Genomic DNA, 24,666 nt, shown 5'->3' on the forward strand with positions numbered 1-24,666 from the left:
CCTTCTCCTCCATCCTCCTTTGGAAACTGCCATTGCTATCCTGCATATAGACCACAGGGACTGTTAGTGTGCCCTTTCCCCGGGATGACATGGGATTGATGGACACTTGCTGGCGTTCCTAGAGCCTAGTCTTGCAGGGTGTATTCAGTTTTCTGAATGTTCTCCTGGCTGATTACAAAAAAAAACAAAACAAACAAACAAACAAACAAAACCAAAACCTGTTAACCATTTATGGCCTGGCAAAGAAAATGAAATTTTCCCTGATGGTGGAGATTTGTAAAATACACATTTCACATTCTGTGAAATAATCATAAGAACAGGCATATAATATGAAACAATAGTTTATATGTGTGAAATGTAGTGTATATTTAATTAGTCTGCAGACAAAGCTTGGTGCAGAAGCAAATTCCATAGCAGAATATATAAACTTTGCAAAACTCTATTACCCATTGGGCTAACTAATGAATTCAGTAAAATTACAAGATACAAAATCAATATGCAAAAATAAGTTGGGTATATACACTAACAACAAACTACCTGGAAAAAAATCCAATTTTCAGTGGCATCAAAAACAATAAAATATTTAGGAATAAATTTAATGAAGGAAGTGAAAGATCTGTACATTGAAAACTATTGATGAAGGAAATTGAAGATGACAAAAATAAGTGGAAATATATCCTCTGTTTATGGATTGGAAGACTTCACTAGTCTTTACGCCACTTGAAAAATTAACTTGAAACAGTTTAAAGACCTAAGCGTAAGAACTGGAACTGCGTAATTCCTACAAGAAAATACAGGAAAAAGCTCCTTAACATTGGTATTGGTAATGACTTTTTTTCAAAATGATACCAAAGGCACAAGCAACAAAAGAAAAATAAACAAGTCGGACTACCTTAAACTAAAATGATGAAAAGAATGGAGAAAATGTTTCCAAACCATGTATCTGATAAGGGGGTTAATATCCAAAGTATACAAGGAACTCATGCAACAATAGCACGCCAATAATCCTATTTTCAAATGGTCAAAGACCTGCACAGATATTTTCCCAAAGAAGATATACAAATGGCTGACAGGTGCATGAAAATGTGCTCAGCATCATCAAGGAAATCATCAGGGAAATGCAAATCAAAACCACAACGACATATCACCTCACACCTATTAGTAGGACTAGGATTGAAAAGACAATAGGTAACAAATGCTGTCAAGGATGTGGAGAAAAGGAAGCAATCTGTACACTATTGGTGGGAATGCAAATTGAGGTAACCATTATGGAAAACAGTATGGAGTTTTTTCAAAACATTAAAAATAGATCATGTAATCTAGTGATTCCACTTCTGCTTTTAGATGTGAAGAAAATGAAGTAATAGTCTCAAAAACATATCTGCACCCAGATATGCACCCAGATATTCATTGCAGCATTATCTATAGTAGCCACGACATGAAAAAATAAGTGTCTGCTGATGGGTGAATGGATAAAGAAAATGTGGCCTCTGTGTGTGTGTCTGTGTGTGTGTGTGTGTGTGTACATGAAATATACATTTATAAAAAGAAGGAAATCCCTTCATTTGTGACAACATGTGAACTTTGAGGCTATTAAGCTAAGGAAAATAGATCAGAGAACTCTGTTATATGGTTATATATGGAATCTAAAAAAGCTAAACTCACAGAGACAGAGAGTAGAATGGTGGTTGTCAGGATTGGAGGATGGGGGAATGGGTGAAGGTGGTCAAAGGGTACAACCATCTGTTTACAAAAGGAATCAGTTCTGGGGATGTAATGTACAACACGATGACAATAGTTAAGAACACCATATCATACACTTGAAAGTTGCCAATAGAATAGATCTTAACACAAAGTTCGTTCGATATTTTAAAAATCACTCAAAAGAATTTTACAAAATCCAATGTGCAGTCTCATATTGAGCTCACTCAACCTGATAAAGGCCATGCACAATACCCTACACCCAACAATATATTTAATGGTGAAAGAATGAACGTTTTCCTCCTAAGATCAAGAACAAGACAAGAATGTCCTAACTCAGCACCTCCATTCAATATTGCAGTGGATGATTTCGATAGAGCAACAGAGAAGGTAGGAGGGAAGGAGGGAAAGAAGGAAGGAGAAGGGAAGGGAGAGAGAGTGGCAGGTATAGAGTTAGGGACAGAAGGAAATAGGAAGGTTCATTTAAAACAAGCTAAGTATGTCGGCAGATATATTTTAACATGAACGTGTAGGGTAGATTTAGTCCTTCTATGCCAGTGGTTCCAAATTCAATGATTTATTGAAATCTATTTCATTAACAAGATAAAAAATATGTTGAACATGGAAAAAGGAAAAAAAAAAACTATTGCAAATCTACTACCCCACCACAACCACTGTCGAATGTTTTGGGATAGTTTTAATATGGCATTTTTAATTTGGGTGTTTTAATTGTGAGTTTGTTCTCATTCCTGCTAGTGAAATTCAACACTTATGTTGACAGAAAATGTGAATACACATCTAGAGACAGAGATGTGGTTTTTTTCGACTGGGAATTGCTTTTGGTACCTTTTCACATTTACAGAGCCAAGTATTATTTAAGACTGCATGTCTGCAGCTGTTTAAGTATTTTATATACAGAAATGACCAATTTAATATCACTTTTAGTCTAATTCTTAGACAAAGCCAAAATAAAATATTTAATAAACATGGAATACATACATTATCTATTTAATATTTTATATATTCAAATACTACCAATAAAATCAAAGTCCACATACCTAGCACCCATCCTGAGAAACAGAACATGAACCATCAACTTTGACACCCTCTGGGTATCCCTTCCTGTCACAAAATTCTGCTCTACTCCCCAGAGACAAGCACTAGCCTGAATTTTGTATTAATCAGTTTCTTAACTTTACCTCCAGTGATGGTAAATTTTGTGGGTCAGTTTGGCTAGGCAATGTACCCAGTAGTAGGTTAAACAAATCTAGATGTGTCTGTGAGGTATTTTCTTGATGCAACTAATAATTAAATCAGTAAACTTTGAGTAGAACAGATTTCCTTTCGGGCATCTGAGTGGCTCAGTGGGTTGGGCCACTGCCTTCGGCTCAGTTCATGATCTCAGGGTCCTGGGATCGAGTTCCGCATCGGGCTCTCTGCTCAGCAGGGAGCTTGCTTCCCTCTCTCTCTCTCTGCCTGCCTTTCTGTCTACTTGCGATCTCTATCTGTCAAGTAAATACATAAAATCTTTAAAAATAACAACAACAGATTACCTTTCATAGTGTGGCGGCCCTCATTCGATTAGTGGAAGGCCTTATGAGAAAAGATTGAGGTCCTCTAAGAAGGAAAGAACTCAGCCTCCAGGCCGCCTTTGAGCTCAAGACTGCAGCATCAACTATATCCTATGTATCAAGACTACCAGTCTGCCCTAAGAATCTTGCATTTGCCAGCCCCCAAAACTGCACTAGCCAGCTCCTTAATAGAGGCTCGCTCTCTCTTTCTCTCTGAGTCTGTGTGTGTGTGTGTGTGTGTCTGTGTGTGTGTATGTACATGCACACACGCAGCCTATTGATTCCGTTCCTCTGGATAACCCCTCCTAATACACCTCCGAAATACGTAGTCGTGTTGCCTACTTCTGAATATTTTTTCTAATTGTTATACATTTTACCGAAATATGCAATCCAATGGCTTTTAGTGTATTTACAGTTATGCAACATCACCATAATCAACTTTAGAACATTTTCATCACCCCAAAAAGAAATCTCATATTTGTTAGCAGTCAATCCCCATTTCCTAGCCCGAGGAACAGCTAATCTACTCTGTCCCTATAGATTTGCCTATTCTAGACATTTCATATAAGTGGAATTATACAACACGCAGCTCTTTGTAACTGTCTCCTGTCCCTTAGCATGATGTTTTCAAGGCCCATCCATGTTGTAACACACGTATCAGTACTTCACTCCTTGAAGTTGCTGAGTGATATTCCATTGTATGGACAAACAACCTTTTATTTATACATTCATAAAATAATGAAATTTTGGGTTGTTTCTACTTTTGGGCTGTCATGAATAATGTTGCTGTGAACATCTATATACATGTTGTATTTGAGTTTTATATAAATCATATCATATTTTGTATATTATTCTGTGACCAATATTTCTGACAGTACGTTAGGGTTTTTGAGATTCATGCAAGTTGTTGACAGAAGCTAGGGTTCATTATTTTCACATAGTAGTATGTTGTATGATTATACAACAATAAATGTACCTATTCTGTTGATAGATATTTGGGTTGTCCTAGTTGTTCCTATTCCAACCAATACTTCTGTAAATATTCTTGTACATGTCTCCTGGTCCACAGAAGATTTTTTTTTTTTTACCATAACCTTCAGGGAGAAATCCACTTGATATCATGGTATAGTACAAATATATAACAGAGACAAAGTGTTTCCTAAAGCAATACTTACTAACAGTTTTCTAATTACATGCTTTGCATACTGATACTTTCCCTTCTATTTTAAATAATTCATTTTTTAAAACTGGGCCCAAGTCACTCATTTTATTTCACAACCTGTAAGGATCCTAGCCCTCCATTTGAAAAACATTACTCTAGGCTATGTACGAGGGCATAGGATCACAAATCATAGGATTTGTGCATCTTTCCTCTGCTCTACTTTTTGGCCTACTCAGCTTTTGTTACCCATCTCATGGGTATTTTATGGTATCCCCTTGACTCAATTTACATTTTCTTCTTCTACCAATGTAGTTGAGTACCGATTCATGTTTGCTAGCCATTCATGTCCTTTTAAAAATGTATTCCCATTTTTTATAGAGTGTTTTGTTTCATTTCTTAATTTTTAAGGAATTCTTTATATATTCTAGATGTGAATCCTTTCTTTCAATTATGTATCACAGATGCCTTTTCCAAGTCAATGGCTTCTTTTCCCCATACAATCTCTGTGTCAGAAATTCTTAATTGAAATATAGTCAAATGTAGCAAACTTTTTTCATATGGTTGGCATTTTTTGTGTTTTACTTAGGAAATCCTTTTCTATCTTGGGGATCATAAAAGTTCTTTTACATTTTCTCCTAAAATCTTTACTTATTTGTTTTTCATGTTAAACCTTTAAGATATCTGGCATCTATTTTGTTTATAATGCAATTAGGAATACAATTATATATATATATAACTATATATATAAGTATATGTATATATAATATAAGTATATATATAGTTGTTTCAACTCTTCCCAGCACCTACAACATTACTCTGTCCATATTTGTATGACTCCGTATTTGGTTCCATTGGTTTATCCATCACATATCTGTACCAGTATTACATACTCTTAATTATAGGCCTTTTTAAAAAAGATTTTATTTATTTATTGGACAGACAGACATCACAAGTAGGCAGAGAGGCAGGCAGAGAGAGAGGAGGAAGTAGACTTCCTGCCGAGCAGGGAGCCCAATGCGGGGCTCGATGCGAGCTCGATCCCAGGACTCTGAGACCATGACCTGAGCCAAAGGCAGAGGCTTTAACCCACTGAGTCATGCAGGTGCCCCAATTATAGGCCTTTATAATAAGTTCCCTTTGCTTGTTCATCAGAAAGGTCTTCATTATTACTGGCCCTTTTATGCCCATTATTTCAGAACCAGTTTATCAGATATTAGGGAAATTCCTCTTGGGACTGTGATTAGAGTTGCTAGAATTTATAGATCAGTGTGGGGGTACTTACCACCTTTATGATACTTAATCTTTCTCTCCAGAAGCACAGTATTATGTCTGTCCACTTATTTAGGCTTTCTCTAATCATCTACAATAACATTTATAATCTGTAAAGTGTTGCTCCTCTTTATCCTTGGTACCCTATTTTTGTTGTTGTTTTGGTTCCAAATGGAAGCAGTATTTTAAAAATTAATATATATATCCTGATTTTGTAAGTGAGGGGTTTAGATTGTACTCTTAAATTTGAGAAATTGGAGATAATATTTTGGATCATTCTAAATTCTTTTTATATAATAGAGGTCCCTCATATTCCTCATACACATGCATGGTAAACTATCATAACATCCTAAATATTTTACTAAAGGTATAAACATCTCATGTATTCTCCTCAAAATACAGAGGATGGGAAATTGTATGCTTTATGTGCAAAAGAAGGAACAAAATATATATGAGCATTCTTACAACCATCGTATTAAAAGCTGACACAGAATGCTGACTTCTCTTTTTCAGCTTGAGATCACTGTCTTATATGATACTTTGTAAAACACCTTTTCTTTTTAAAAACACGAAAAACTCACATCACAATTCAAGGTTCATTTTTTCCCTTGAGACTCTAGTTGAATTAAAATGTCTCTGCTTAGACATTACTGGTTTTTTAAAAATAGGAATAAAATGGTCTGGCTCAGATATCAAAATGGGAAATCAGTAGAGCCAGTGCCAGATTACACTGAATTTGATTACATCCAGTATACTCAAGGAGAATTTTATTTGTTGTTACTTACCTAGCTTTTCCCCCAGTCACTTTATTTCTCTAAAATAGTTAACTATTGAAGCATTATAAAAGGAGAAATTCTTCAGTCCCTGAGAAGCTGAAATTCTAACCAGTTCTCTTGCGGGTTTCACTCTAGATGGCCACAAAACTCATTTTGAGTCTATACTTTAAGTTTTCCCAAATCCTTTGTTCTCTGTTTTAGACATTCCCAGTAGCCAAGAATTTTATTCATGGTTTCATTGTTTAAAATGGAAATACTGTCCATTTTGTCTTTAACTCTTTGTATTAGACAATGACATTAAAAGTCAGAATCATGCTAAAATGCTTCATGCTTTTTCTAAGGTATAGAACTTCATTTATTTGCTGAAGGGTAGCATTAGCTTTTTTAGTCTATGGCTCTTTCTGCATCCTTCTGGATTCCTTCACTCCCTTTTTTCCTTAAGCTTAAAATCACAATCTTCCCCAGATGTTTGGCCTTGTTCACACAGTACCTAATTCTACTGGATCTCCTTACTGATTTATAAAATGTTCCCTCTATTCATATTAGGAACAAAATGCTGTTAATTCTTCCGTAAATACCATCAATGGAACTGACTGTGATCTTTAGGAATCAGAAAGATTTACCGACTTCTAATAACTTGAATTAGTGTCGCTGATCAGTGCTTCAGGGAGCCTACTAATTTCAGTGTCATTTGCTTCTTTGGGGGTTAGCTGCTGCTTTGTGGAAATACAGTTTAATGGCTTCATTTAAATGAAATACATTCTGGGACAATTTATGAATCTTCATGTGTGGTTTTCCCTCACATCAGGAATAGATGCACTTCTTTTCCGTGTATGGCAGGCACTGCTTTCTTTTTTCTTTCTCCTTCCCTCCATGCTTGCTCCCCCTCTCTTCCTCCCTCTCTCTCCCTGATGCATTCAAACTTTTCATGTGGCTTTTAACAAGTTGACCTCAGTATGGGCTTCACCATGTCTCTTTTGCTTGTTATTCATGTAGCATTTTGTACCTGCAAATTTCTCTTTCATCAGATTTGGTGCAATTTTTCATTATTTATTTTTTTCAATTTTTTTTTTTCCTGCCCCATAGTTTTTCTTTTCCCCTTCTGGTATCTGATTTACAGGTATGTTGAATTGTTTGATGTCATGCAGCAGGTCTCTGAGATTCTGTCCATTTTTAAAAATGATTTTTCTGTTTATTGTTTATTTTGGATGATGACTCTACCTTCAAGTTCACTTAATTTTTCCTCTGTAATTTCCATTAGGCTGTTAAATCCACCCAGCGAAGGTTTTTTTTTTTCCCTGAAACTTTAATTTTTCACAATTTCCACTTGCTCTTTTTTCTTTTTCCCTTATGAGACTTGTGTCCTGAGCTTTTCATTTACTGAAAACATGTTTTGTTTTACTTTATCGAGGAGAGTTGTCATCGTTTAAAATCCTTACCTGTCCGTTTCAATCTCAGGGTCAAACTAAAAAACAAAAAACAAAAAAAACAAAAGAAACAACAACAAAAAAAGGACTCATCTTCTTGACATTTCGAATCCTACCTTGGGTCTTATGAGTAAGCTGCCGAGGTTCTGGATTCTACTGTCAATGCCTCAGATGTCCTCCCCTGCCTCTCTGAAACTCCGCGTCCTGGGTTTCCAGGTCACCCGCCCAGGCCGGTTTGCACCTCGCTGTCCGGACCGCTCACTGCACAGTGTCAACTCCCGCTCCTCCGCTCCCGAAACCCGGGTCCCGCCGGAAAACACGGTTCTTGGCCGTCCCAGTCTCTCTTCTTTCCCCTTTCTTCCACAGAGAGCTCAGCGACGTCCACACTTGCAGAAGTCACCTGGCAGGGAACGGCGCGAGGCTCTTCCGGCTCCCAGGAATCGGAGACCTGCGGCCGCGGCGGAAGGCGCAGAGGCGTTCGGTGGATCCCAGGCTCTCAGCGGGGCTGCAGACAGCACCGGCCGACGGAGAGCGCCGGGCTTCTGGGCTAGGCGTCCCCTGGAACGGTCTCCCCGCGGCCGTCTGCCCAGGTGTGAATTCTCGCCGAGCGGAACCCGAGCCCCCGCGCACGGGTTCCAGCCACACCGGCCAGGAGGCGGGGCTCATCTCACTTCCCTCCCGGGCTGTGCGGCCCTCCGCCCGCAGGCGGCGCGCGCCGGGGAAGCGGAACCCGGACGCGCGCGCGCCCCTGCTTCTGGCCGGGCTCAGGGCGCGGTGCACCAGCGGCTCGCCCCCCTGCCCGGCATGGCGGAGCGCGACGATTCCGAGCCCACCCCGGGCTGCAGCGGCCTGGGCCCGGGCGGCGTTGGCGGCGTTGGCGGCGGCGGCGCCCACCCATGGGCTCCGGAGGACGCCTGGATGGGCACCCACCCAAAGGTCAGAAGGCGCGAGAGAAGCCGGGCGCCGATCCTGGCCCCTTCCCTAGAGGGACCCTCGGCCCTCGCCTCCCTGCGGGACCGGGTCGTCGAGTTTGTGCGCGAACCTCCGAGAAGGGGACCCGCGTGCACAGCGCGCGTGGCGGACCGTCTAGGTTTTGTTTGCTTAACTGAGTTTAACTATTGTTCTGACACCCCCGCCCCGCCCCGGCCCCGGCCCCGGCCCCGACCCCGACCCCGACCCCGGCCCCGGCCCCGACCCCGGACACACACCCACCCAAGCCTTTCCAGAGTCAGACGTTGAACCAGCGCCTCTGCAGGCAGAGCCCAGTAAGAACCATCCCGCCAGGGCGCCTGGGTGGCTCAGTGGGTTAAGCCGCTGCCTTCGGCTCAGGTCATGATCTCAGGGTCCTGGGATCGAGTTCCACATCGGGCTCTCTGCTCAGCGGGGAGCCTGCTTCCTTCTCTCTCTCCCTCTCTGCCTGCCTCTCACTGTACTTGTAATTTCTCTCTGTCAAATAAATAAATAAAATCTTAAAAAAAAAAAAGAACCATCCCGCCAGTGCCCGAGTTTGGCTGTGCGGGGCCCCTGCTGGGGAGGGCCTCGTTTAATCCTGCAGTAACCAGGGAACCGCAGGACCCACAGCAAAGCAAACAACAACAAACAGCTTGCGGGCCTTGGTTAGTTAACAACGTCAAGGTTCGGGCACAGCCGTGTTTGCCCTTGGCCTTGAGTCACTGTGATTTAGCTCAGGACGATTTCCTGATTTTTCTAATTTCTTGTCCCAAAGCTGAACTCCTTAATATTTGGGTGGTTTTTTGTTTCTGTTTTTGGTAAAGCACAGAGAATATGTAGCCTTTGCTTGCTTCTGCTTGGCAAATTGCTGCTTTGGACCAGTCCTGTCCCATGAATGGACAATGAACGGAGATGCGGGTTGTGTTGGAATCTCAGAGACTGGCCTAGTTATTTCAGTACAATTGCAGTCTTCTGCGGGGAATTAGTATTTTATGGATCATTTTCTAAAAACAGTCCCGAAAAGAAAAATTTCGAAGATGTAAATCTGAAGACTTAATCCCTTTTCATGTTCTCTTTCTAGATTTTATTCCCCTTCCCTATCCCCTTACTCTCTGTCAAGGTGAGAAAAACAAGCATGAACATGTTATTCAGTGTCATAAAAAGAAGAACCATAACACCGTTTACTAGCATGAACCAGAGAGTTCTGCCTGAGACTTTGAGTAGACTGCTTGAGTTTGGAGACCCTGTTAGGTCACCAGCTTTGTGGGTTTTTTTGGGGGAGAGGGGTGGGACGGTTGGTTTTTTTCTTTTGGAAGTTTTAAAATCTCATTGTTCCTCAGTTTCCTCATCTGTAAAATAGAGATAAGAATTTACCTTAGAGGTTTGTTACAGGATTAAATCAGTTACTATTTGTAAAGCACTTGACATACAGTAAACACTATATAACATATGTAAAATATATAGTATGCAACATTAATTTCATATTATTCTCATGGTTAGAAATCCTCAGGGTTTCTTTATGAATAAAATGCAAACTTTTAGCTTGGCTGTCAAGACCTTGTTTTCCAGTTACCAATTTCAGTGTCATTTTCAAACACATTTGAGGTGTGAGGAAGACAGCCAACAATACCACTGTTCTCCTGCACCTGCCCATGCTTAGGATGAAGCTCATGGGAGAGTGTGACCACAGGTCTGTACCCATGCCAGTCTGCCGATGCCTCACCTCTGCATGAGGCCTGCTTACCCATTGAGTCATTGGGATAGCTGGAAACCTCACACTTCCCTTACAGGGGTAGTCCACTGAAGAATGTTCTCCAGGGCTGACCAGCAAGCCTGAAAGAAGACAGGAGTCATATTTTAGTGGACTTTCTTCATAGGCAAGCAGAGACCATGGAAATAGTGGCTCTCACTAATGTGCTACAGCAGAAATCCTATTCAAAGATGTCTGTGCTCCTGGCAGATAGATTTCTTTATAGGCCTTATACATATAGAATATGTGTGGTCTCTTCCCACGTCTATGTGATCACTCACACTGTTACCCTGCCTTCACTATTCACTCAGATCATATCTGCCCTTTAGGGCCTAGTCTGTAGTCCACTCTGCCAAGAAACAGCCACCAACCAAGCCATCTGATTAGAGCTCCTCTGACATGTTGTCTCTTGTTTTTTATTCCACATGCTGGTTTTTAATCACTGTCATGGGTGGTTATTTGCCTAACAGTTGCAAGTGTGCATGTGTTTACCTTAACAGTTGCAAGTCTTTTAGAGACGGGGACCAAGTATTAATTGCCTTCTAATTCCCACTGTACCTAGAAGAGGTAAATATAAATATATACTTTATATATATATATGTGTATATATATATATATATATATATATATATGTATATATATATATATATATATAATGAGTAGTTGTTGATTGGGTGAATGAAAATATTAAGAGATTCTTCCTTCTCTGACAATTACATTTTGATTTCCAGTATTTAGAAATGATGGAATTAGATATAGGAGATGCCAGCCAAGTTTATATAGCATTTTTGGTTTACCTGGACCTCATGGAGAGTAAGTTATTTGTTTTATTGTTTCCTTGTTGGGGCTATGGTGGGTGAATGGGGAGTTGGGTTGGGATATGGCATTTAAGCATTTTCTGTTAATGTTGTCAGTTTTGTAATTTCTTCATTTACGTTGGGAATTACTGGGTAACAGAAAATTCTAGAAAAGTAAAGAGAAGATAACATTATGGGTGATGTTTGCTTAGCGGAGTATTAGGTAGAAATTTAGAATTTTACTTTTATTTTTGATAAATTATTGTCCATTCAATGATGCACTTTCAGGTAAAAGTTGGCATGAAGTAAACTGTGTTGGATTACCAGATCTCCAGCTCATCTGCCTCGTCGGTACTGAGATAGAAGGAGAAGGATTACAGACTGTGGTGCCTACACCCATCAGTGCTTCCCTCAGCCATAACAGGTGGGCAGGTGATTATGGTCTTTAACAGGTTAGTTCCTTTCCACTAGGAATCATTGAATTCAAGGTAATAATATATTTTTAAAGGAAAATAGGTTACTGGGATCATAGCTTTACTCTTGGTTATTTGAGGAATAAGTTAAATAGGAGCATTTAATAAGTATTTAACACTTACTGTATTATCAGTACTTTTTCAGAGAAGGAATATATAAGATAGAAATACTATCCTAAAGGTAACAGAAAATGTTTTCATTCTTATAAGGAGGCAAGACCATTACACTTCAAACACAGGTATTTTAAGAGGTACTGTAATAACTGATACAAATTATATTTGCTATAAGTGGTGGTGAAGAGTGTTCCTAACATGCAAGTTGAAATGAAAGGAAGTCTCATGAAGTTCATGGGATCTTTTTAAAAAAATCTTTGCTACACAGAATTGGATTAATCGTATCTTTATTTCATGACACATTCTCTCAATCAACCTCACGAAACGAAATTAGATTCTTGGCAGTAACTTGTGTCTAACTGAACGGGTCTCCTCCTTCTTTACTTCCACTGTCCTGAGGTAATCATCCTGATCCCGTAGCCATTGGGAATTTTTTTATTTTAGATCTTTTTTACTTTATAAAGAGCATATAATCTTTTGACACTGACTTTATATACTCAATATTATATCGCTGAGATTTATCCATTGTTGCATGTTTGGTTTTCGCTGCCGTATCACATTCCATCGTGTGATTGTACCCTAGTTTTTACATCCACTTGCCTGTTAATGGAGAGGTGCTAATGTTCGACTTTAGGGGATAATTTCAAATTATTTTCCAAAGTGGTTCCTTCACTTTACTTTCCACCTGCAGTGTAAGCAACATCTCCTGGAGCTGTATTGTTTCTGACATTTCAAATTGTCAGACTTTAAAGTTTTTGTCAGTTGAATGGGTTATCTCATGGTAGTCTTAATTTGTATTTTTCCTGATCTCTGATATATTGAACATCTCTCTATATATTTATCATTTCCTCTCTTGAGAAATTCCCACTCATATCCTTTGAAAATTGGATTGTTTGTAGTTTTCTCACTGACTCATAGGAGATCTTTATATATCCTTGACGATAGTCCTTTTGGTTGTTTTTCCCAGTTCTTAAATCTGTTTTCAGGTATTTTTTGATGAATAACAGTTCTTAGTTTGACTGTAAGCATATTCATACATTTCTTACAATCAGTGTCTTTGAGTCTAGGTTAAGAAATATTTCCTATCTAAAGGTCTAAAAAAAAAAAATCACCCAAATTTTCACTAAGAGTTTTGAAGTGTTTTTTTTTGTTTTTTTTTTTTTTTTTTAACGGCGTGAGAGGAAGGTTAGGGACCTTGTTTTCATGTGGATAACCATTTTTTTCCTACTTACGTTTGCTGAGTAGTCTCCTACTTACGTTTGCTGAGTAGTCATCTAACATATCACCTCTGTCATTTTCCAAAGCTCCATCTATGCATTGACTTGTTTCTGGGCTCTCTTCATATTCCATTAGTCAGTGTATCTGTCCTTATGCCACTAGCACATTTTCTTAATTCCTGCTTCAGAAGTCGTCCTGATATTCCTGGCATCTAGCTACCAAATCTCCCTTTCTGCTTTTCTTCTTCAGCAGCTGTAGCACGCAGCCTCTAAGATGACTTCTTGGACTGTGACCTCCTGGTAGTCCTACCCTTGTGTCATTCCCCTTCCTTAAGTGTGTCTGTACTCGCTGACTTGCTTTTAACAAATAAAATGAGACAAAAATGATGGGATGTTCCTTCTAAGATAACATTACAAAAGACTATGGCTTCTGTTTTGGACAGTCTCTCTCACTTTCTTGTTCTGAAGGAAGCCAGCTGCCCTGTGGACTGTCATTTAGAAAGGTGGGAAACAGAGGAATAAAAGTAATTATTGATGGAGAGATGGGGAGGGCTGGATTCCAGAAAATAGTTGAAAAGATTAATATTGAGCTAAAGGAAGAGGATCTCAACTTCAGAGATAGTGAGGCAGGAAAAAAGGACAGGTGAAAACATGGTTATATTTGGGTGGGTATATGCATTTACAAGAGGGCAGAGTACCTTAAATTCCGACATAAAGGGCTTTGATGAATACCTTTGTTTTTCTTGTTCACTGTGATTGACATAAAAGAGCACCGGACTGAGCCTTAAGACCTGGGTTCTGGTCTTGGCACTGACACTTAACATTTTGATCATTGATGACACACCTAATTTCTCTGGGTTTCAGTTTCTTTGTCCTTCAGTGAAGGATTTAGATTGTCAGTGGATAATATGTAAGGTCCTTTGCAAATCAAAGCTACTATAGTTGGCTATTTTCATTAGTGTATTCTATAAAACTACATTAAACTAATTTTTAGATTTCTAGTAACATTTTGGCACAATTTTGTATAATTCATTATAAGAATTTTTTGTTTTCAATATGTCAGGCTATGAGACGGTGTTTACTGTGAGATTTTTCTGTGTTTCAGAATCATAAATAGTTGATGGAATTGACATCAAATTTGATCACTGATACTTTCTGTTTTTTGCTAGCATGATTTCCAAGCCTCTCTATTTAAAAGACTTAATAATTCATTCATTAAAACTCCCCCTATGTGTCTTTTAGTTACTACAACAAATACTTATTATTGTTTGCTGTTTGTTTGAACAAGGAACCACCATTGGGAATTAACCTGAATTTAGTCCTAAAAATTAAAATCAATAGTCTGTTTGAATCAAAATGATTTTCATAAGTCTAGAGGTACAGTCTGAGTCCTGTTACTTTCTAGTTTTTTCTAACTAGTGATTATTGATTTTCTAGCTTTATTACATAAAGCTTGTTTTCCTCTTTAAATAGAATTAGTTGGGAGGATAATTTAGTAAGCCATTTTTACCCTCTTGGGTTTAATAACCCAGATGGCTTAAGCCTTTGTGTTTTGGTTTTTATATAAATATTTATACTTACATTATGCAGTAGAATAGTAATGTAGAAAATAGCACAAATGAGGCCCAATACCCACTAGGTTTATTATGCCTTTTGTGGCATAAAATTTTCTCAATTCAAAGTATACAAATAACTTTTTAACAAATAAAGATTTTGTGTGTGTGTGAATGAGAGAGTGTGTGTTTGATTTTATTCCTCAGTCTTTAACAGGAGTGATATTTTAGGTAATAGGCATACTTTTATCTATTTTTACCTCCATGCATATTTTGTATATAAAGTGTCATATATCTAACAGTAATGCTGTGATTTCAGACATTTGTTGTTAATATAGGAATTTTTCTTCATTAGTAACTCAAAGAAAATGGTTAACTTTGAATCTTTGGTAACCTTGCATTGGGAAGAAATTTATGTTCTAAAAATATTTGGGTAGGACCTTGTGAGGGTAGCTCACTACAAATAAATATATACATATATATATATATAGAGAGAGAGAGAGAGAGAGAGAGGCTCGTATAAAAATAAAATGTTTTATATAAGAAAGCTTACTGATTTCTTTATTCAATAATAAATCATCTATAAAAATAAATCACTGTGTTCACTTTTAAGCAGCATTTTTGTCAGGTAATATTGTTGAGGCTTTTTAGTTTTTACTTACCAAATATTTGCTGAGTGACTATTATGTGTCAGGCAGTGATCTAAGTGCTGGGGATACCATGTTGATCAAGACAGTTCCCTTTTTGGTATAAATGACATATGACATTATATTAGGTTTCAGGTGTATAGCATAATGATTTGGTATTTGAATATATTGCAAAATGATCAACACAAGAAGCCTAGTTAAGATCTGTCACCATACATAGTTATAGAATTTGTTTTATTGTGATAACATTTAAGATCTACTTTCTTAGTCACTTCCAAATATGCAGTACAGTGTTACTAACTCTAGTTGCCATGCTGTACATTATATCGCCATAATTTACTTGTATTATAACTGGAAGTTTTGGCCTTTTAACTCCTTTAATCCATTTTACACACTCCCTGCCCCTTGCCTCTGACAATCACTGATCTGTTCTCTGTATCTATGAAAATTTTTTTTAAGATTCTGGATATAAATGGGATCATATAGTATTTTAGACAGCCTCTTGAAAATGGTGTTCTAGCACTAAATGTTGGTTTGGAAAATGAGTTTTATTTCATTTTTTGGTAACTGTTGGATGGGATCTAATAAAAACAGAATTCTTCTTTGTTCTGAGACTTAATGAAGTGTAATTTGGGACTGCCTCCACTTATTTTATTGTTAGGTAATTGAGTAACAGGGATAATGGAGTACTGATAAGTACTTTATAGAAGGTTGTAGCAGGACTCAGAGGAAGGACGGGAAAAACCTCCTGTACATGGTAAGAGACCATGTTTTAGCAGGACAGCTGCAAGGAGTTAAGCACGATCGCCTGCTTGTAAGCGTGGTGTCTAGTTCAGAGCTGGTGCTCCATGATGTTGGGTAAGGCAGCTAATGCATAAATGAGAAAATAGGGAAGGATAGGAAATGAGGTGGGAAAGTTTACCTAGATCATGAAGGCCATCACTGTTTTCAGTGCTTTGCTATTAAAAATTATACTATAATGAATAGCCTTGTAAGTATATCTTTGTTCTCATGCATGACAGTTTCTCTAAGGTGGAAATCTTGAGGTGAAATGGCTGGGACTTCAAGTATTTCCACCTTCCTCTATACTGGTCATTACTGTATTGCTCTCCTAAAGGTTGTCAGTTTAAAGTTTCATAATATATAAGTTTTCATAGAGTAGAGGAAGAGATTTACTGACATACACCTGACAAAGATTAATTGATAGTACCTAAATAACTTCTGTGTCTCAAGGAAAACAACCTAACAAAAAACACGGATAGAAACAGGCAGTTCACAGAAAAGGAACTCAAATGGCTCAAATCCATTTATAATCAGGGCAATAGAAATATAAAATGTGCTCATTCGTGGTTTGTCTTAACTATGCAGATGCTTTTCAGACAGGTTAACATTGTTATTGTGTGAGAAAAAGAAGGTATTAGTTTATGGAGGAATCTTTGAATAGGACTACAACTAGCTCAGAGAGTACCTTTGAGTGAATTAGAAGGAGACATACAAAAAAAGTCTCTTCCCCAGAGTTGAGGGCCTGGTAAACAGCATAAGCCGGATTTCAGACCCACTTACAACAGGCTGTCTTGTGCAAGGCACAATCTGTGCAGTATACACAATCCCCTGCCCCTGAAGCATGTCTGTTGAGTCCTGGCTTTCCACAAAGAACACCAAAAATTGCTGCTGCATGGATGGTGTCACTGAAAGGCTTTAGGCAGGGGAGTGATACTGTAGATGATTCCACGTGGTTATAAGAGTATTTTGCCTTTGTAGACAATGTTACAGTATTTCAAAGTACGTTCCTAAGTGTACTCTCATTTCATCAGCACTAAAATTCTGAATGGTTTATAGAGTACGTCTCTTATCTACTTTCACATTAGATAAAAGAGCTGAGGTTAAAAATTTATCCTTATTTATACTCTACTGTTTCCAAAAGATTATGCAGGATTAAGTGAGTTATATCAGAGTCTCATAGTAGATAACAAAGCCTCATAGCTATTAAGTTCTGTTTCTTTCTATTTCTATTGGTGTTTTTAAAATCTTTTTTTATTGAACTATAGTTAACATACAGTATTATTTAAGTTTCAGGGGCACAACATAGTGATTCGAGAGTTGTATACATTACAAAATGTTCAAAATAAGTGTAGTTTCCATGTGTCACCATACAAAGTAATTATAATTAACTATAATCTCTATGTTGTACTTTTCATCCCCTATGATTTATTTATTTTATTACTGGAAGTTTGTACCTCTTAATCCCCTTCACCTATTTCGCCCATCCCCCCCCCCCCCAGGAACCACCAGTTTGATCTTTATTTATAAATCTATTTCTGGGTTTTTGTTTGTTTGTTGTTTTGTTTTTTAGATTCCACATTTAAGTGAAATCATGGTATTTATCTTTTTCTGTCTTATTTCACTTACCTTAATATCTTCTAGGTTCACCCATATTATGAATACCAAGATTTTATTCTTTTTTATGGCCGAATAATATTCCAACATATATAATACATATATATGTATTATATATGCACACACACACACTCCCCACATCATTATCCATTTATCTACTGGTGGACACTTGGGTTGCCTCCATATCTTGGGTGTTATAAATAATGCTGTATTAAATATAGGGGTGCATATATCTTTTCAAATTAGTATTTTCATTTTCTTTGGGTAAATACCCAGTAGTGGAACTACTGAATCATATGGTATTTCTATTTTTAGTTTTTTGAGGAACCTCCGTACTGTCTTCCATTCCATTAGGTCCATTAATTTAGTGAGTTGAAATTTGTATATGGTGTAAACCAAGAGGGTTAAGGTTCTTTTTTCTTTTTGCAAATGCGTGTCCAGTTGTTCCAGCATAATTTAATTGCTGCAGCACCTCTGCTGAAAATCACTTGACCATTTGTGTATGTCTATTTCTGGACTCTCTAGTCTATATTCTTGATCTGTATGTCCGTCCTGTTGTCTGTGTCATACTGTCTTGATTACTCTAACTTTGTAGGAAGACTTGAAATCAGGTAATGTAAGTCCTCCAACTTCATTCTTTTTCAAAATTGTTTTTGGGGAGGCTATACTAGGTCCTTTTATTTTCCATATAAAATTTAAAATAAGCTTTATCTCTGCAAATAATTTTTGGAGTTGTGTCTCAAGACTTTTGCCCATTAAAAAAATTTTTTTTTGGTATCTTATAAATCTCCATTAGTCTGCACTAGAGATTGGCACACCTTTTCTGTAAAGCTCTGGATAGCTAAGATTTTTGGTGTTGCAGGCTATTTTGTCTCTGTCATAACTCAGCTTGGCCATGTTAGTGTGAAAGCAGCCATAGACAGTATAGAAACACATGGGTGTGGCTGTGTTCTTATAACTTTATTTATAAAAAATAGAGGGAAATTCAGATTTGACTCACAGACCAATAGTCTCTAACTCCTGATGTATGGCTTCTGCCTCTATCCCTTTGTTTTCCTTACAGTTTTCCTGTTAAAGAACCTGGACCGTGTAACCTGCATACTCTCCCTTACTCTGGGTCTGCCAACTGCTCATTCGCGGTGCATTGCAACATGTTTCTCTGTCCTCTGCCTTTTCTGCAGATTGGCAGCCAAAACCAGAGGGTTGGTAGATTTAATTTGATCACAGTAGTAAGACCATCATATAGCTGGTGGTCTGTTCCTTGATCAGTAGGCATATAGTATCTCTGTGTAAATCTTGGTAAGTATTGATATTTAATGCCTAGCATTTCCTGGTGATTTTAACCTTTGTTACCACTATTGTTCTGCCTCAAGATTCCAGTTCACCTACCTCGGACTGCAGCATAGATGCATAGTAGTAGTATTAGGGCTTTGGTCATATATTGTTCCCAGGACCTCTTGGTGCTGACTTCCCTCTTTGACTCTCAGGAAAGCATGGTGGAGAGTGAGTGGTTGAGAATGATAATATATTATAGAGAATATTAATTTTATATTAAAACATAACCTGCCAACTTTGGTACTTCATTGTTAGAAAGAATTTACTTGTCACACAGTGCACAGTCTACCTGAACATACCAGTAGTAAATCTGTTCTGTGCTGCTTAATATATGGGGGGTGTGTGTGTGTGTGTGTGTGTGTGTGTTTTAATGCTCTGTATCCTTCAAAAACATTAAATAACATTTTTATTATTAGGGAATCAGGGTAGTATACAAACATCAGAGCCAGAGAAATTGATAATTTGCTGGGGCTGAAAGCTCATGTTATTTACCAAAGACATACAGCATGTAAAGTGTAGTAGCTCTCTCCTTTATTCAAGTCCTGACTTTGGGAGTCTGTTGTTTGTAAAACTGGACTAAACTCTATTCTTTGTGTAGGTAACCACCACTTAGCTATAAAATATTTCCCCAGTGACGACAATAAATCATCTCCTTGTGTCTCTCAAAGTCACTACAGTAGCTATCTTGCTGTTTGCTGACTGGCTGAGTAGCATATATATTCACATGGCTTATTTTTTCCATTATTTATTTTATGGTGTATATATACTTGCTGACTCCTTCTAGTCAGCCTGTAATGATTTATCTTTGTAAATTTCTAAGAATGCCGAAACAGTTTTTGTATCCATTTCCTATGTGTTTTTCTAGGCGTTGGACCTGATTTAATTTACATAGTTTCTGGCAAAAGTGCAGGATGAATGTGTATTTGAATGGAAGTGAGTGAATGCATTACTTTGAGCAAAAGGATGTTTTGTGACTGGTGATATCTGTAAAGCAGTTATACATAATATATGTTTATAGTTAAAACACTTTGACATATATTTCAAATCTCAGAAGATCTTGTGTATAATCGTCCATTGTGAAAATATTGATTTAATACTAATTGCTGATCTCCAGTGGGAGAATAGAATTGGTAAAGAGCCCATATATGACTATCTAGTAGGAAAGTTATGCTGATGGAGTAGGAGGTTGTTTGTGTTTCTTAAAGGGAAGGACACATCTCCTTTTTCTCTCCTCTAAAAATACTTCTGCAAGCTAATATAAATTGATTTTTAGCCTACATTTTAAAATACTATATTAAGTTATATATTTGGATGGTGTATGCATATGGAAAGTACTCTAGATTATTTCTTACTAAAGTGAATCTAGGAATCCATGTACCAAGTTTGGTAAATGACTGTAAATGTTATGAGTACAGTTTCCCCAGACACAGCAATGGTATAAAATCATATTAATAAATTCATTGAGGTCAAAGAGCTCTGATGAATTTAAAGATGAGACAACCAGAGGAATCCTAATGAAAGCCAGAAGACTTTTTCATTGCTAGGGTAGCAAATGAAGTCAAATTTATGTTCAGATAGTTTAATTAGCTTTTTTTTGGTCATTGATATTTGTTGAATGTCCCTAAATGGGAGAAGTATATCATAACAAAATTAGGATAGGTTTCTATAATAGTAGTATAGGTAGTCATAAATAGGAAAATGTCTTAAGTAACTCACACAAGGATAAATGGCAAATTATGAAGAAAAATTTTTTTCTGTGTGTGTGTTTTTTTTTTAAGTAACCTCTGTGTCCAGTGTGGGGGTTGAACTCACAACCCTGACATCAAGGGTCACATGCTGTACTGCCTGAGCTAGCCAGGCACCTTGGTTTTTTGTGTCTTTTTTTTTTTTTTAACTATGAGCTTTTTTCTTTTAATAGAATCCATGTCATCTCTCAATTTCATTGTCAATTTAGTTTCTTCAGTAATATGTGAAAGATGTGCTGAAAACTAAAACCACAGTTGCTATATTTTAAGTTTATCTGTGTTTATAGATGTTGTAAGTTTCAAAAAAAAAGTGAGTGAAGTGTTTTGTGCAATTATGAAATCCATGCACAGTTAAGATACTGTTTTTTTTTTTTGAAATGATCTATAAATCTCTTGTGTTACAAAGGATCATAATCTCTTGCTTAGTAATAGGAATAAATCTTTCATCCTTTTGAGACCTGACTAAATTAGAAACAGTCCTCTCCTCTTGGTGCCAGAGGATAGTGGCTAGCTTGTGTGATGATGGAACCTCTCCAGCAGCTGTTTTATCCCCCTACTCCCACAAATGAGTAGCATTTATTTTGATTTATGGTGATTGATAACCTCTCTAAAATGGGTACCCTCAGCCTTTTTATCTGAGAGAAAATTTTTCTGAATGTTCTCTTTCTTAGCATCCTCCAATCTGAATATTACTCTAGAGACTTGGAAATAGCCTTCAGTATTCTGTATGCCAGGTTGGTCACCTGCTAGTTTGGCAGCCATAAGGCCAACAGTCTAAGAAACTTCAGTCATTTGGTTTCATGATCCTACAGTTAAGGCTAATTTATGTGGTAAGAGAAGTGAAAACAGTTCATTACACATAGAAATGAGTGTCAGAGCCAGAGTTAGGATTCCTAGTCTGTGATTTTTTTTTAATTTAAAGTTTTTAGTGAATATATAGTATAATACTGGTTTCAGGAGTAGAATTCAGTGATTCGTCACTTACATGCAACACTCAATGCTCATCACAAGTGCCCTCCTTAGTGCCCATCACCCGTCTAGCCCATCCACCAGCCAGCCACCTCCCTCCAGCAACCCTGTTTGTCTTCTGTCATTAAGAGTCACTTATGGCAGGTTGCCTGGGTGGCTCAGTTGGTCATGATCCCAGGGTCCTGGGATCAAGTCCCACATGGGGCTCCTTGCTCAGTGGGGAGCCTGCTTCTCCTTCTGCCTGCTGCTCCCCCTGCTTGTGCTCTCTCTCTCTTTCTCTAGCAAATAAAATCTTTTTTTAAAAAAAAGTCACTTATGGCTCTTCTCTCCTTTTTTCTTTTCCTCCTTTCCGTATGTTCCTCTGTTTTCTTTCTTAAATTCCACATATGAGTCTAATTTTTAAAATCTGATGCCTAGCTTACTAAGCCATATTAACCTGTCTCCCACACCATTGTTTTCAAAAGAATATGCCTTCCCTTCTTCCTACATCGAATCAAAAACCCTGCAGTTCATTTTCTTTGTCAGAATTAATGTAGCTTTTAAATATTCTCTTTAAAAGCTATTAATAGTAATTTTCCCTTTTTAAAGAACATGATTACTTTTAAAATAATTAGCTGTTCATGTGTTATCACAGCAGTAAGCCAGATAATAAAAATGGACTAATTGTTTATCTTTAAATGTTCTATCACTGTTCTTATAGGGAAAAGAAAAAGACCCCATATTTTAAAACACTGAGGGGTGTAGGGAAAATTAAAATTTTATTTATTGTTCTTATACCAAAATAATATGCCTTTCAGGAAAAATGTTAAAAATGTATATAATTATACTTTTTATTTAAGCATTAAATATAATAGATATAAATAATAGACTATCTAGAGGCAAAATAGAAGCATGTTTTAGTTTTAGAGGTAGATAAAAAGGCAAACTGCAGATTACTCCAGTATTTTCTAGGTTTCCTGTTCATTTACTGGGTGGCTGTTGTGTACTGGACTTAGGGACTGGACTTACAAAGAAAGCATCACAGTTCTTGCCCCCAGGATGCTCACATCTAGAGCTGAGACAGCCATTTATGTCCAGTGTGATAAATGGAGTGAGAGGTAGGTATAGGGCACTGAGGAAGACTGCAGAGGGGAAGATCTGACCTTGGCTGGTAGCATGGGAGGTAGGGAAGACTGAAAACGGTTCCTGCAGGACAAGTTGCTTGAAATACCTGTAGGTGTTCCATATGGAATGAGGCTGGGAATGGATGTTCCTGAAGGAAGTAATACCAAGAGCAAGGGATTGAGGACTGAGAGAGCCTGAAAACTGCAAATTTGTTCATTATGTCTGGGTATTAGTAATGGCAAGGGGAGTACCTGCGTGCAGCTGGTAAGAAAGCCCTAGAACGGGGGGCGGGGGGGTTGTGCATTGTGTGCATGCGTGCATGGGAAAGAGAGAGAGAGATGGGAACAGGAGAACGATCCCCATAGGCAGTAGTAGATGAGGAGAAGCAGAATGGATTAAGGAATTAAAAGACAAGAGAAAAAGGAAAAGTTTTGCTCCTTGGATGTCTTTGAGGGACACAGGCATCCTGAAACAAAGGTGGGGAAATTATGTGAATGAGAAGACTAAGAATCATAATGCTTGTGTCCATTTTCTCTAAAGACTCTGATTAAAATACACATGTCTGAGAATCTAGGAAATGATGAGCTATTAGTGCAAAAGCATAACTTAGGGATTTGAGGGGGTTAAGCCATCTCCAGCACTTGCCATTTATTTGTCTCCTTCCTTTGCTGAACATTTTCAGGTTTCTAGCTTCTAAATGTTAAAAGTTCACTAGATCTCTGAGCTTTTTTCTGTTCTTCGTAGTCCCTAGACAGCCTCATCTGGTTTCATGGTTTTAAATATCATCGATGTATTGAGGACCCCCAAATTTTTTTCTCTACCTCAGCTTCTCCTTGAACCTAAGACTCCTATTTGACTGCCTATTTGACCTCTCCACTGGAATCTAAAAGGTATCTCTAACATGTCCAAAAAGAACTCTCGATTTGCACCCTAAACTGGTCCTTCTGCGGTTTCCCCCATGTCCATCAGTGGCAACTCTATTCATTCTGAAACTCGGGCCAAAACTCTTGGAGTCATTTTCTGTATAGGAGGACTTTACTTTTGAGAATAATTTTGCATTTACGGAACAATTGAGCAGATAGTACAAAGATTTCCCACACAAGCCCCAGCCCAACACTGTTTTTAGTGTTGATTAGTGTTATTGTTAACCTCTTGAATTAGTGTGGTACATTTGTTATAATTAATGAACCAATATTGATACATTGTTTTAACTAAAGCGTGTAGTTTACATTAGGGTTCGTTCTTTATGGTACAATCTATTGATTTTGACAGGTTTATAATGTCATGTATCCACCATGACATACAGAATAGTTTCACTATCTAAAAAAGCCCCTATGCCCCATGTATTCATCCCTTTGCTCCTACCCTGAACCCCCAGCAGCCCCTAACTTTTAACTTTCTGTATGGTTTTGCCTTTTCCAGAATGTTGTATAGTTGACATTGTACAATGTGTAGCCTTGGCTTCTTCTACTTAGCGATGTGTATCCTTATCACCGTGCATTGTTAGTTTTTTGAGTTTTAGCTTTGCTAATAGGTGCATAAGCAGTATCTCATTTTTTTAATTTGCTGTTTCCTAATGACATATGATGTTGAGCATCTTTTCATATGTTTATGTGCCATCTGTATATCTTCTTCAGTGAGGTGACTGTTCAGATCTTTTGCCCATTTTTTTATTTGTGCTGGATTTTTTTTTTCATTTTGTTGTGTT

General features: G+C 37.7%; 1 protein-coding gene across 2 annotated transcripts in view; it reads left to right on the forward strand.

Annotated features, from left to right (window-relative positions):
* Positions 1-7,967: 7,967 nt before the first annotated feature.
* Positions 7,968-24,666, forward strand: part of TSEN15 (tRNA splicing endonuclease subunit 15) — a 34,296-nt gene continuing 17,597 nt past the window's right edge. The window contains exons 1-3 of one of the 2 annotated variants that reach the window (XM_059145439.1): positions 8,643-8,842; positions 11,339-11,420; positions 11,693-11,828. In XM_059145439.1, the coding sequence (XP_059001422.1) occupies positions 8,711-8,842; positions 11,339-11,420; positions 11,693-11,828 (350 nt within the window). In that variant the 5' untranslated portion in view covers positions 8,643-8,710. Of the gene's footprint in view, positions 8,843-11,338; positions 11,421-11,692; positions 11,830-24,666 lie in introns of those variants that run through there. The other variant, XM_059145440.1, reaches the window with a different exon arrangement.

Source organism: Mustela lutreola, chromosome 14, assembly GCF_030435805.1.
Source record: "Mustela lutreola isolate mMusLut2 chromosome 14, mMusLut2.pri, whole genome shotgun sequence".
NCBI lineage: Eukaryota > Metazoa > Chordata > Mammalia > Carnivora > Mustelidae > Mustela > Mustela lutreola.